The 14776-nt window shown below is 43.8% G+C and overlaps 2 protein-coding genes across 3 annotated transcripts in view; one reads left to right on the top strand and one right to left on the bottom strand.

Moving 5' to 3' along the window:
• AASDHPPT (aminoadipate-semialdehyde dehydrogenase-phosphopantetheinyl transferase) overlaps window positions 1-5541 on the bottom strand; it is a 155693-nt gene extending 150152 nt beyond the window's left edge. The window contains exon 1 of one of the 2 annotated variants that reach the window (XM_029602440.1): window positions 5426-5541. In XM_029602440.1, coding sequence (XP_029458300.1) covers window positions 5426-5530 — 105 coding nt within the window. In that variant the 5' untranslated portion in view covers window positions 5531-5541. The other variant, XM_029602439.1, reaches the window with a different exon arrangement.
• KBTBD3 (kelch repeat and BTB domain containing 3) overlaps window positions 5464-14776 on the top strand; it is a 36815-nt gene continuing 27502 nt past the window's right edge. Inside the window, exons 1-2 of the mRNA XM_029602438.1 lie at window positions 5464-5612; window positions 9834-9988. The gene's annotated coding sequence lies outside the window, so the exon portion shown is untranslated. The remainder of the gene's footprint in view (window positions 5613-9833; window positions 9989-14776) is intronic.

Genomic DNA, 14776 nt, shown 5'->3' with positions numbered 1-14776 from the left:
TTCACCATCCAACTTTGCGGGTCATCAGACGGCTCTTTTCCAGAGACTTGGCCCAAATCAACCAGTCTGATCTCATCTTTCTCAGTTCTGCAGCCACTACCACCATAACCTTGGAAAAGGTTCTGAAAGTCCAAAACTGATAACAGCACTCCAGCACCGCAAAAAGCAGAAAGCATTGGTGATCCAATCGGATAAGAATATGGAGGTATGCCTCAGACAGATCCAAGGAGGTCTGTCCACCAACTGCATGGTCATTATCATCGAGCGCAATGTTTCCATGCGAAAGTAAGTCACCCACAAATGACGACTGACTCCTCTGAGATCCATGATGGGACAAAAGGAGTCCTCTTCCTAAGGTACAATGAAATAAATGGAATATCGACCTGTATTTTCTTGAGACTTAGGTACTGGAACCACAGCCCTCAGACTGAGGAGCCTTGACAGCATACTCTCGACTGTCTGCTTCTTCTGCGGAGAGTGGCAGGGAGACACCATGAACACCAAGTACCGAGGAATACTGCGAAACTCCAGCGCATATCCTTCTCGTATGACCTCCAGGACCCACCGAGCCTATCAAATCTTGACCCACCTCTGATAAAAGTGAGAGAGGCAACCCCCTATCTCCTGCTCCTGGGGGTGGGTGGGCAAACCTTCACTGGGATGCTCAGGCGGTTCCACTACCCGAACCTAGTTTCTATTTTATTGGTTTTTTATATACCGTTGCATTAGTAAACCTTCACAAATGTTTACAATAAAATGGAAGCAATGAAAGTACAATAATTCATTAAAAGTACATAAATAGTTAAATATTAGATGATTAAAAGGTAGTACAAATGTTAAAATCATAAGAAAACATAAGAGAATGGCAATTACAATATAAGTGGAAAAAGTAATCCTTAAGAGTTAAAAAATTATAAATCTAAACAATAGGCAAAGAGGTCATTTGTTAGTTACATCTGCATATGTACAGTCAAAGAGCCATGTCTTAAGCTCGGTCTTAAATTTCTTACTGTCTGCTTGAAGTCTTATCTGTGCTGGTAGCGTGTTCCAGAGCTTTGGGCCGGCAATTGATATTGCTTGATCACTGACCTGACTGAGGTGTGCTGACTTTATCGACGGAATTGTTAAGAGGGCCTCGTTTGCCGACCTGAGATTTCTCTGCGGGATATGTAAATGGATAACCGCATTCAGCCATTCATTTTTTTCACCATAAATAATATTGTGTATAATACATGCAGTTTTATATTGTATGCAGTATGTAATGGGTAACCAGTGAAGAGCAATTAACACAGGTGTGATATGGTCGCATTTTTTGTTACCAGTTAGCACCCTAGCAGCGGCATTCTGTAACACCTGAAGGGGACTGGTTGCGGAAAAAGGAAGCCCTAGTAATAGGGAATTGCAGTAATCAATATTACTCGCTTGGGCTGTGTGGGACAAAAGGACTGAGTCCTGCCAAAAGGCTGAGTCCTCTGACAAGTCACCCCTCTTTAGGGACGAAAATACCTGGATCCACTGAGTCGACTCCTCATACCAAAGGGGCGCTGTGACTGCACACAGCAGTTCCTTCCACCATGGCTGAACAAGGGCACAAAATTTGCGGTAAATGTGATTTTTGCAACATTTCCATTGTAGGGACTTCATGGCAGGACCCTCATACAGGCTACGTGGTCAGACAGAAAAGTAGCACGGATTGCAATTCAGACTACGTTGTTTATGTACTCCAGTGTCCATGCCTTAAAACATATGAAGGACGGACATCCAGAAAAATTAAAACGAGGCTCATAGAACATCGAAGCCGTCTCAACACGAAGGATGTCAAGGCTCCAACAGTAGCACACAGCATCAGTAAACAACACGAGTTTAAAGATTACAAATGGACCATTTTGGAACATATCGCAGCATCGAAGAGGGGAGGGGACCGGAAAGCAAAACTCAATTTAAGAGAAAACTTCTGGATTTTCAAGTTACAATCAATTGAACCGGCGGGACTAAATGATAAAACAGAGTGGCACACGTTGTCATAACACTCTGCATTTTGGACACCTGTATCACTGATGCTGATCACTCAGAACAGCGCTGTCAAATCATCCCGCGATTTCGCGGTCTTTTTTCCAACAAGTTAAAAGACAGCGCACGCACGCGATCACGTCAGACGCCGAAATTTCCCCTGAGGTGACAGGAAGATTTTTTACAACAGCACTGATTTGAAAATCAAAACTGGGGAAGGTACCGGATCAAATACGGACTAAATACAGTCTATTTAAGCTATGATTTCTTCCACCACAGTGCGCCTCTATATAAGGCTTAGACAGTTTTTGTAATGTTGTAGAAGCCAGAAGATTATATGTTCTTTATGCATTTAAAATGTTTTTTATGCACTTACAACTTTTGCCATATATAATAGCTTGCTATACCCCTGAAGAAGGAAGATTTCCGAAACCCTGCAGAGTCGGGCCTATATGGCAGCAAGCGGCATGAAGACCTGAAAGGAACCCTCAGTCAGGACGGCCATTTAAACAGCCACATCGGCAAATTGCAAAACGGTACCTGAGAGGAAACTTTCTTTGAACGTCATAACAGCAGCATTCTACAACATGTCAATGGAAGACATTACTCAGTCACCACTTCCAAGTTAAGTACATTACTAACTTGTTTATAGCTGTATTCATATAACAGCTATCATAAAGACTTTAGATCCTCAAGCAACCGATGATTAAATCAAAAGCACGGTGAAGCATTCATAGCTCCGCAGAGGTTACCCGATACATTCAAGGGAACAGAGGTGCATATATGAAGGTTGCAGGATTTATCATTTAATGTATGTCTTATTAAGTCTTATTGTTGAGTGAGAAATTTTGATTCTAATATTACATGCAGCACAAAGAGAAAGGCACTTAGGTTTCTTAGCCACCGACGCCATTAATCCATCAGAATGTTTAACTGGCGACTGAAGATGTGCGTCCAGCCTAAGCCCGGCTGAAACAAAATTTATGCACATAAATTTAATTTGTATAAAATTTAAGCAACCCACGTTTAAACGCCAAAGGGTTAAGCGCACTGTCACCACTTCAAACCTTGGCGCACAACCAATATGTAGGAGAGTGCACGCACAGGCCGCGCGCACAATTTGGATGCACTAAGCAAGCAAAACACCACCGTGACCTAACATGATACGCACAAAAAAGAAGCCTAACAGCGGAACCTAGCTCAACCCGCCAGGCTGCCCAGTTCCCCTAACCCCCATGGAAGTGGGAACACACATCAGGACAGAGCGCTGAGCACAGAAACCAAAGGAAGTCCTAAACTAACCCCTCCACTCTGTCTTTTTTTTTTTTTTTCAAAACGTACATGAGGTCAGCCTTCCTGGCTGAAATGGGAGAGAGTATATACCGTTACCGCTACACTCGGCTTCCTGCGCTCACAGCCTTTCAGCTGCATAATCAGCTAAGTCCACGCCAGCCTATAACCAGCTACTGGACCAAGGCACTCATTTAAGGAACCACAGAAATCACCTCAGGGGTTCTCAATTGGGGGAGGGCCTATTAGGTATCACCGCAGAAAAGCGGGGCAATAAAAATCTCCAATTAATTCTCCTCTAAATTTGAAGCAATCCCCAGCAGGGAAATGCACGTCCACCATCTGCTGGAGATGGTGAATACTGGCAGGCTGTCACTGCAGAGGAATATATACTGTCAGTTTGCTCCAACTCCATCTGCTGGTAGCGGTGCATATTTCCACTGGTTCTGAATTCATCTGACAGGACGCTAAGAAACACCAAGCACTCTGAATATAAATAACTCAACAGATTTGCTGTGCATTGTTGTTATAACTGTATGCTGGCATTATACTCATGAAGGATGAAAGCCCAAGCAGCTCAAGGTCAACAAGGAGATATGTAAATCACAGTCCACACTGTAAAAAAGTGAACACCTTTTATTCCAATTAAGTGTTAAACTATTAAAAAAAAATAACAGATCAAAAAAAAAAAGAAAAACCCTCCGTGACTAAAGAACATATTAAAAGTTGATTTAAATCTGATTCCACCACCACCCATGGGTTGGGCCTTCCTTAGTAAGAGACAGAGTATTGAGAGCTCCCTCTCCTCCATGTCTAACATCACTTCCCATTCCTAGGGCGGGAATTTTGGAGTCCATCTACAAAGCCATCTGTGCCAGGCCCAAAGACGGAGTGTCCACTCGGCCCCTTCAACATCTCATTGGGGGGAGGGAGTGCTAGGGCGAAATCTCCCAGGGCCCCGACCCACCTCCAGCATCATCAGACCTGACTGTGGAACACAGTCCCACTCCAGAAGTACGTTGATGGCTTATGCGAGAGCTTCTGGGAACAAGATATTCTTGGTCTCAATATACAGGAACTCCAATTTTACAAAAAGTCTACTAACATTGGGCAAGTTAAGAAATTCTGTTGATTGCAAAGCCTAATGGTTCACTTTTTCTTCTTATATTTTTAATTTTTTTTTTTTTTTCCTATTGCAGACTAGATCTATAACTTTATAGAGGAGATACTTGGATGAAACATATATGTTTAGTTGGGGAAGGAAAATAACGCAGATTCCATTTTGAAGTCTACACGTTCTGTTACAAGAAAAAGTACTCACAAGAAGCAGGTAAAAATGTCCAAGCTTATTTTGCCCAAATGCAGTTTGAAAACTACTCCCAAAATATCCAAAGGCTTTATATACACGCCTATTTCTGAAAGCCAGGAGTTATGCACACAGATTAAAAAAAAAGATAAGACAGAAATGGGCGAGGACACTCCTGGAACAACTGCATGTAAATAAGTATTCCTATCATTTATTTTATCTAAAGTCCTATAAATTGTTGGTGGCACGAGAGAGCTAGCGTATACCAACCCTACTCTAAAGTTACCATACTGTGCTTCTAGACTTGGGTAGCCCCTCAGTTATCTGCCTCTTTCCTGTCCCTTCTACAGACGAACTCCTTGACATGAAAGAGGACCAAAAGTCAATCGAATCAAATTTCCGTTTAGGAGGGTAATCCATAAAGAGAAACCCATTCGTCTGTAATAATGAAACTCCATCGTTATCCTAAACTAGGACTGGACTGCCCCCACCCCCGGGGACTTTGCAGTAGTCAGTGAGAATCGAATGTACCATTGCCGCTTTGGCGTCGCGGGTAAAAATAAACTCCCCGATCCTGGCCTTTTCTTCAGGCTGCACACAGCTGGCCGCCAGCAGCCAGTCGGCGCGCCCGGGGGACCAAGCCCCACATCGGAACGCCCAGCGCACGCTCTCCATCGCACGCCAATCGCAACAGCAGTAGCTGCAGCATCGGGCTCCAGCCATCCACTGCAGCATCAGCAGCCACGAGACCGAAGCCCAGCCCGTCCCACGCATCCGCTACGCGCCATGCGCGCGCTGGCAGACTACTATCAAACTCACATCAAACTGCGCATGCACCAGCCGCATAGGAACTTTCGACGAAGGGGAAAGAGTTAGTCCTCTAAATGTCGCGAGGAGCGCGAGGAAAACAAAGCGTGACGTCATTCAACACCATCCACCCACTTGGCACTTTTCTCACCCTTTGCTGCTTTCGCTGTCATATATCCACAGGCTTTCCTTGCACTTCGTAAGTCTTTTATTGTGTCATTACCGTTCTTCATAAAGGAAATTTCATTATATGCTTATATGGTACGGCTCGAATTTTTGTGCATATTATTACATAAGTTAAACGGATGTTTTTTATGTTTATGGTGTTTTTATTTGCCTTTTTATGTTTATAGGATAAAAGCTAAAAGCCGGTGAATTATTTATTTATTAGGAAAATGTCAAGAAGGAAAATGATCTCAGCCAAAAGTTAATGACGTTCTATTTTGTGTATGTTGTGTTAATAAATATCGTCTGTCGCTCATTGAGTAAATGGCGAATATGATTGAAGGTGGGCTGGAAATCTACGAATCGCAAACTGTATCAATTACTGGACCATTTTCCAGAAGCGGGGATTCTCTAATCACAGGCCCTAGTTACAATTTAAGCTTAAGAGATTGTGGAAGAAATTGTAAAATCACTAGTATGTTTGTGGTATATGATATTCCATAATCATGGGGAGTGGTTTGCAATCATTGATCTGAAGATGGGACTAGTATTTGTCTAGAAGGTTCCTTTTCTGCAGCATTTTTTGGTTATTGGATGCTGATCTGATAAAAGGATGACTGGCAGGACCTGTCTTATGCTTTTATTATAATAGGCAAAGAATCCACTTCTCACCAAGACTACTGGACTACTGTAACTCTATCCTAAGCACTTAATGCTTATCAATGCTCTTTTTCTAGAAAGAAAGGTGCTGGGACTCAGATGCAGGGGAGTGGGTAGTGCAATTGGATGCCCCCAATGGTAGTGCCACTCCCTGAAACAGGTTGCATAACTCAGTCCTTCCCCCTTACTTAAGAACATAAGGCTTGCCATACTGGCTCAGATCAAGGATCCATCAAACCCAGTATCCTATTTCCAACAGTGGCCAAACTAGGTCACAAAAACCTGTCAGTATTCCGAGGGGTAGACAGATTCCAAGCTGCTTATCCCAAGAATAACCAGTGGATTTCTGCAACTCTTCCTTATTAATTATAAAGGACTTTTCCTCCAGGAACTTGTCCAAACCTTTTTTAAACACAGCCATACTAATAGCTTTCACCACATCATCTGGCAACAAATTCCAGAGCTTAATTATGCATTGAGAAAAAAATACTTTCTCTTATTAGTTTTAAATGTATTAGCGCCTTGAAGCAGTCATTTATTTCATCTAGAAACTGTACTTCTCTAGAATGTCCTGATGTAACATTCACCCAGTCAATACTGGGGTAATTGAAATCACCCATTATTACTGTATTGATGATTTTGTTAACTTCTCTAATTTCTTTTAGCATTTCATTCCTGTTAGTTCATTCTGGCCAGGTGGACAGTAACACACCCGCATTACTATATTATTCCCTTTTTCACCTGAAATTTCATTGCATTTTGTTTCATGCATAACTTTTACCTTGTTTGACTCAATGCTGTCTGTAACATATATTGCCACTCCACCACTATGTGACCTGTTCAATAGATCTTTGGAAAAGAGTGTAGTCCCTAGTGACTGGAGAAGACCGGTGGTGGTCCTACTTTTCAAGAGTGGGAGCAGAGAAGAGGCTAGAAACTATAGGCCAGTTAGCATCACCTCGGTGATGGGAAAATTAATGGAGACTCTGCTGAAGGAAAGGATAGTGAACTATCTACAATCCAGTGGGTTGCTCGATCAGAAGCAACATAGATTCACCAGGGGAAGGTCCTGTCAGACAAATCTAATTGATTTCTTTGATGGGGGAAGAGCACTCGATGCAATTTACTTGGATTTTAGTAAAGCTTTTGCCAGGGGTAATTTGGAATCTTTCTGCACTTTACTTAAAGGCACCTGATTCCCTTTGGCATTTATTGCAACCTCTCTACTGGGATGCCCTATTTTCCCTGTTCTCTTAGTATCCTTCAAAGATACATTATTCCAAACCATACACTTCTGAGCGACTGTCGCCTTTCCCCCATCATCTAGTTTAAAATCTGCGCCATCTCTTTTTTAAAGGTTAATGCCAGCAGCATGGTTCCACTCTGGTTAAGGTGGAGCCCATCCTTTCAGAAAAGGCTGCCCCTTCCCCAAAATGAAACCCAGTTCCTAATAAATCTAAAACTCTCTTCCTTGCACCACCTACTCATCCACACATTGAGACTTTGGAGCTCTGCCTGCCTCTGGGGTCCTGCACGTGGAATGGGGAGCATTTCTGAGAATGCCACCCTGGAGGTTCTGGATTTCAGCTTTCTACCTAAAATCCTACATTTGGCTTCCAGAACGTCCCTCCTGCACTTTCCTATGTCATGGTACTCACATATCCCAGCACTATTTAAAATCCTATGTGATGCGTGAGGTCTGCCACCTTCACACCAGCCAGGCAAGTTACCAAACAGTCGTCACGTCCATCAGCCATCCAGCTATCAACCTTCCTAATAAATGAATCACCAACTATAAAGGCCATTCTAACCCTTCCCTCCTGGGCACATGCCCTTGGCGACCTATCCTCGGTGTGAGAGGATACTACATCATTTTGAGGGCAGGTCCTAGCTACAGCATTGCTTCCTGCCTCATCAAGCTGATGCTCTTCTTCCATGTGACCTTTCTCCTCCAAAGGAGCACAGGGGCTACCAGATTGGAGGTGGGACTTCTCTATTATGTCCCTGAAGGTCTTCTCTATATACCTCTATCTCCCTTAGCTCCTCTAGGTCTGCCACTCAAGCCTCCAGAGATCGGACTCGTTCCCTGGAGAACTTGTTAACATAGTAATATAGCAGTGACAGCAGAAAAAAACCAAATGGTCAGTCCAGTCTTCTCAGCAAGCTTCATATGTAGTAATTGCTGCTCTGTGCCGGATACCCCTAATCCTTATGTTAAGGGTAGTAACATTTCCAACGAAAACCAAGCAACTGTCAAACCCATAACAAAATTACAGGTGAGCAGCCTTTTTGATAATTCAGCCAAGTAGCTTGAATGTGCTTTGCTTTTGGACTTGGCCATAGAAGCAGTCCTGTTCTTTTTTCCCTATTGTCTGTGTATTAGTACCCCGGATTGTAAAAGTCAGGGCCAGGAATCCAATTCCCCTGTTTTCCTCATCCCACCATCAAAGCTAAGAACAATGTTGCAGTTGTGGTGAAAGCATCGAGGCTAATTGTTTAAGGGTAGTAATCCCTGGGCCTTCTGTTATCCTGCTCCATGCAGGTTACCCCGTCCATCCTTTTCTTAATTTCCACCTTTAGCCTTTAGGGATCCACAGTGTTTATCCCCTGCCCTTTTGAAATTATTCACTGATATCGTCCTCACCGCCTCTTCCGGAAGGGCAACCCAAGCATCCACTACCCTCTCTGCGAAGAAATATGTCCTGATGTTGGTTCTGAGTTGTCGCCCACTGACAGAAGGCATGTGAGCTGTGCTCTTATGAGTTGGTGCTTTCTTTGCTGCTGTCATGTCTTGTAAAAAACACTTGGGGAGAGTAGGAGAAAAGCATCAGTGTGGAGGAGAGAAAACACACAAGAGGGTAAGGATAAAAGCAATGGGGAGGGGGTTTGAAAGACAGGCATCACAGGTACTTTTTTCTTTCTCTCTCTCCTTCTGCACCAATTCACTCCCTTCTCACTTATTTCCCCTTTCAGTCTTCTTTCTTCCCCTCCCCCCCCTTGCTGGCAGCTGAATCCTGAGTCTCGGGAGCGCAGAGAGCTGCAAGATCCTGCTGTATCCACTCCAGCACCTCCCCTCCTGACCCCAGACAAAAGGCAATACTGTGCAGGGATTAAATGATAGGAGGGGAATTAGGAAGCAGTGGGCTGTGGCTCCTAACCCAACCCTACTGACCAGTGCCCTGAATCTCACAGCAGAGAACAGCTCCCTGCTTCCTGCTTCAGCCCTCCTCTTCTAGGCAGACTGCAAGGTACAGGGGAGGGAGTAAGGCTGGGTGGGGTCAGATCAGAGCAGGATACTCTTTCTTAATCCAGCACCTCCCTTGCTGTCCCTTGCAAGGCAATGGAGTGGAGGAATGAGGCTGAAACAGACAAGAGAATCTATTTTGCTCCTTCAGCCACTCACCCCTGTCAATTCCCAGGGGCTCATGCCAGGGAAAAAAAGTTCCAATAGTAAATAACAGCAGAAAAAAAATCCTGCTGTTTTATGATTTTTTTTGGCCCGTCCTTTTTTGGTCTTATTTCTGTCTTTGTGCTTTTTTGATCCAAATATATATTTTTCAATTTAGTATGTTTTCTTTTGTTTTTCTCTTTACAGGGAATAGTAGTTGTGTTTTACGGCTGTGGGTGATGACCCCTCTTTTGAAGGCCAACATTGCAGTTCTGGAAACCCATAATATGACTCCTAAGTTTAGGGGATGGCAAAAAAAGATAAGAGACAAAGGGATGAATTGGTTGCAGATCTGTTTACTGGTAATATGGTTATTTGTCAAATGAAATGAAACAGTTTTCATCCAAATTTGAATAATGCTAATATTGCATGTCTCCCTTTATTTCTATTATTGAGAATGCAAATTAAACATATTTATATTTATATTCACACATATGCATGCACACATAAATGTGAGACTTCCAGTTAGTTCAAACTTAGTTCAAGACAAGATTATCTAACATAATCAGCATAGCCAAATAAGCAGAGTTGCTTACCTGTAATAGGTGTTCTCCGAAGATAGCAGGATGCCATCATCAGATGGAGCCTGGCACAGAAAACTTTAAACCTCTCTGGGTATGCCCAGCATGCCATTATTCCATGCATCCACGCTGGGTCTCCTCAGTCTTATAATATTGAATTGAGGAACAACATTTAATTGAGTAATACCCACAAAGTGAAATCCAACTTCACCAGGTGGCAGGTGGGTTTCGTAGAAATAGGACATTCTCCCATGTAGTTCCCACTTTATGGAATGCCTTACCAATGGATTTAAGGCAAGAATCCAACATTAAAAAGTTCAGGAAAGATTTCAAGACAATGCTCTTCCAAGAGGCTTATGGATGATGTAAACAATATGGCATTGGCATGATATGTTGTTTGATATTGATCTGATATGTTTATTGTTTTAAGTGTTTTACATAGTATGTGTTATTTAAATGTATTATGTGTGTTGTTTTATGTGATTCACACTGAATATAATTTTATAGAAGACTGTGGAAAACAAGATTTTAAATTAATTAGGTAAGCAACTCTGCTTTCTCCATGGCAAACAGGATGGCAGTCCTCACACATGGGTGAATCTCTAGGTACAGGTTGCCCCCCACAACATAAAAGGGGGGGGGGGGCAACAACAACCAGTTTTGTTGATAACAAGGGAAAGGCAGCCTAAAGAGAAAGAACGGGCCCTAGAAGGGAGCAGATATGGGTTCTATACCTCAAATAGGTTGTGAAGGGCAGACATGCCAAACCTACTGTTGCATCAGCCAACCCTATCCAGACAGTAATGCGATGTGAATGTGTGAAGAGAACTTCATAACACAGCTCTGTAGATCTCCTCCATGGGAACTGCTCACAAGTGGGCCACCGATGCTGCCGTAACTCTAACAGGTGAGCCTTGGCATGGCCCCCAAGTTGCAATCCCACCTGGGTATTACAGCAGGAGATGCAGTCTGCTTGACAACGGCGATCCCCAACCTGTTCTGATCAAAAGAAACAAAAAGTTGGGTGGACTATCTGTGGGCTTCTGTCTGCTCCAGATAGAAGGCTAAGCTCTTTTGCAGTCTAAACTATGCAGAGCTCATTCATCTTGGTGCAAATAGGGCCTGGAAAAAAATGTTGGCAGGACAATGGACTGGTTAAGATGGAAGTCCAACACCACCTTAGGTAGGAACTTCGGGTGCATGTGTAAGACCACCCTATCGAGGAAAAACTTCAAATATGGTGGATAAATCACTAAAGTCTGGAGCTCATTGACTCTGTGATCTGAAGTGACTGCCACCAAAAATATGACCTTCCAAGTCAGGTACAGGAGCCCAATGGCTCAAAGGGAGTTTTTATAAGCTGGCTAAAACCAAGTTGAGGTCCCAGGACACTGCAGGAGGCTGTAGGGGAGGCTTCAACTGAATCAGACCTCACATAAACCATACAACTATAAGCTGTATAGTGATGGGTTTACCTTCTACTCTATGGTGATATGCGCCAATCGCATTCAGGTGAACCTTAATAGAATTGGTCTTCAGACCAGTCTCCAAAAGGTGTAGAAGATAATCAAGCTGCTTTTGTGTGGAGCAGAAGAAGGCATCTTGGATCTCTTGCTCACACCACTTTGAAAACCTTCAATTCAGTGCAGAGGACTTTCTAGTGGAAGGCTTTCTGGAAGCCACCAGGACCCAAGACACACCTTCTGAGATAATCGAACAGTTGTAAGGTCAGCTTCTCAACATTCAGGCAGTGATCAACACGTCCTGGAGGTTGTGATGCCACAACAAGCCGCAATCCTGAGTGATGAGATCCAGGGAAGTCCCCAGTTTGATTGGTTTCCTGATGGACATCTTCCAAAAGAATGGAAACCAAAACTGTTTCAACCAATAAGGGGCAATGAAGATCATAGTTCCTTTGTCCTCGTTAAGCTTCAACAAAGTCTTCGTCACCAGTGGAGTTGGAAGATACACATACAGGAGGCCATCACCCCAATGGCTAGTGAAGGCATCCGACAGTGGCTTGCTGTGTGACCTATACACGGAACAGAATTAAGGAACCTTCCTGTTCCGTGGCACAGCAAAAAGATCCACTTTCAGGCTTCCCCACAGGTGGAACATCCAATTTGCCACCCCTTGGTCCAGAAACCATTTATGGCGTCGGAAGGAACGACTCTGTCCTCTGTCATGTTCCCCTTTCTGGACAGATATGTGGCCTTGAGCACCATCCCCTGGGAGAGGGCCCATGACCAAATCTGGACTGCTTCCCGACACAGTAAGTACAAGCCTATACCTCCCTGCTTGTTGACAAAGCACATTGCCATTTGGTTGTTGGTTTGTATTTGTTACAGCCATATGCCCAACAACCTCAACATGTGCCAGGCTGAGACTTGCTGGCTCACTTGAATCTCTGCCGCAATGGACATCAAGGTGACGGAAGCAGCAGGAAGGCCATGGCCTGAGCTGTGTCTAGCATGGCTTCAATAAAGTCCAATGTGGTGATGGGCTGAGATGGGATTTGAGTAGTTGATGACAAAAATTAGTGACACCAGCACACGGATGGTCAAGCATATGGAGTTCACAGCCTCTGCCTAAGAGGTACTCTTGACCAGTCAATCATCCATGTACAGGCAAGCATGGACTCCCAGCCTGTGTAGGTGCACCACCACCATAGCAAGTCATTTTATGAAGATACGTGAATCTGACGCTAGCCCAAACAGCAAAACACGGTACTAGAAGTGCTAATTTCCCACCACAAATCAGAGATACATCTGCTGACCATGGAAGATCTTGATGTGGGTGTATGCGTCCTTTAGTTCGAGGGAACATAGCCAGTTCCCTTTTTGCAACAAGGGGATAAGATGCCCAGGGAAACCGTCTTGAATTTTCCTTCTGGAGAAACTTGTTTAAGGTCCTTAGGTCTAGGATGGAACAGAGTCCTCCTGTTTTCTTTGGAATCAGGAAGTACCAGGAGGATAATGCCTGCCATCTTTCCCCTGGTGGAAAGGGCATGACCACTCTGGTCATTAAGAGGGAGGAGAGCTCCGCGATAAGCGTTTCCTATTGTGCTACCCATCCCTGATAGGGACTCTGGGGGGGCAATTTGAAGGGGTACTCCAAAGGTTTAATTTGTACCCCCCCCCCCAGTGATGGATAGAACCCACTAGTCAGAGGTTACAAGGGGCCACTATTTCACGTAGAATCGTAACCTCTACCCAACCAGGAGATTCGTCTTGGATACAGTGGACATGGTTATGTTCTGTACGATCCAGACAAAGCTCCATCCTGGAAGTTGACTGGGATGCGTGTTGGGGCTTTGGGGCCCTCTGCTGCCTGAGATGGCTGCAAGGAGCCTGTTGTTGCTGACGGGGTCAAGGCGTTGGAAGATAGTTTTTCCTTAGCCTCAAAGATAAAGCAGAGGAGGGCGGGTCCTAGTTGCCGATGGAGAGCTGCTGAAGTTGTTGCATGGTATTCATTCATTTGAGCCATGTCGTCCTTCACTCTGTTTCTGAAAAGATTCAGATGGCACGTCAGCGAGTCTGCCCTGCACTTCCTATTGGAGATCAGATGCTCGCAGCTATATGAGGCTGCAGGCACCGATTCCAGCTGCAGAAACTCTCAATGCCATTTTGAAAACATCGTAGGTCGTTCGGACCCTATGTTTTCCACACCCCAGGCCCTTCCGCACCAGCAAGGGCGTCCTGCTGCTACTCAGGCAGCTGCTCGGCCACCCCCTTGTACTTTCTTCAGAATGTCCCGCTTATACCGGCTCATGTATTTATTTATTTATTTATTTAACCATTTTATATACTGTCGTTACAAATGAAGATCACAGTGGTTAACATCATGACATACATAATATGAATTGACAAATACAATCACTTAATGTGTTCATATAACATACAGTTTAAAGATAGACACATACGATGAGTAAAGTTCTCAGGGGCAGATGCATTGACTAGTGTTATCAGGGGTGAGAAGATATGCAGGGATGAGCTAGCATTTTTAACTCAATGTACCAATGGGATATAAGGGTGGTGGAAAAGGAAAAGGTTTCAGTTTCAGGTTTATTTCTTTGGGAGGGGTTGGAAAGTAATGTGATATTGAGGATTAAAAAGTTCTGTGGTATTGAGTTCACTAGTTAGGTTCTTAATGAATTTACCCATGTAGGGGTAAGTATTGAGATCAGAAATGTTTAAGTTGGGTTATAGACATTTTGAAATAACTATGTTTTTAGGTCCCATTTGCATTTGTTTGTTTCTAGAGTCAGTCGTAGGGTCTCAGGCAGAGAGTTCCATAGTCTTGAGCCTGCAATGGAGAACACATGGTCTCTTATATTTTATGTGTATTCTGTAATGATGGCACAGCTAGTAATCCTTTGTTTTGAGATCTTAATGAACTTTGAGGGTTGTATAGTTGTAATGCTACCCCAACCAGACCAGTGTTGTTAGAGTGGAGGGCGGTATGTGTTAATGTTAGGCCCTTGTAATGGATTTGGGATTGCACAGGTAGCCAATGAGGTGCTATCAGTTATTGTGATTGAATTTCCTGGATCCTGTTAAGAGTCTAGCT

This window comes from Rhinatrema bivittatum, chromosome 5, assembly GCF_901001135.1.
Source record: "Rhinatrema bivittatum chromosome 5, aRhiBiv1.1, whole genome shotgun sequence".
In the NCBI taxonomy this organism is placed as follows: Eukaryota; Metazoa; Chordata; class Amphibia; order Gymnophiona; family Rhinatrematidae; genus Rhinatrema; species Rhinatrema bivittatum.
Note: the sequence above shows the minus strand (reverse complement) of the source record. Positions and strands in the feature narration are given on the sequence as shown.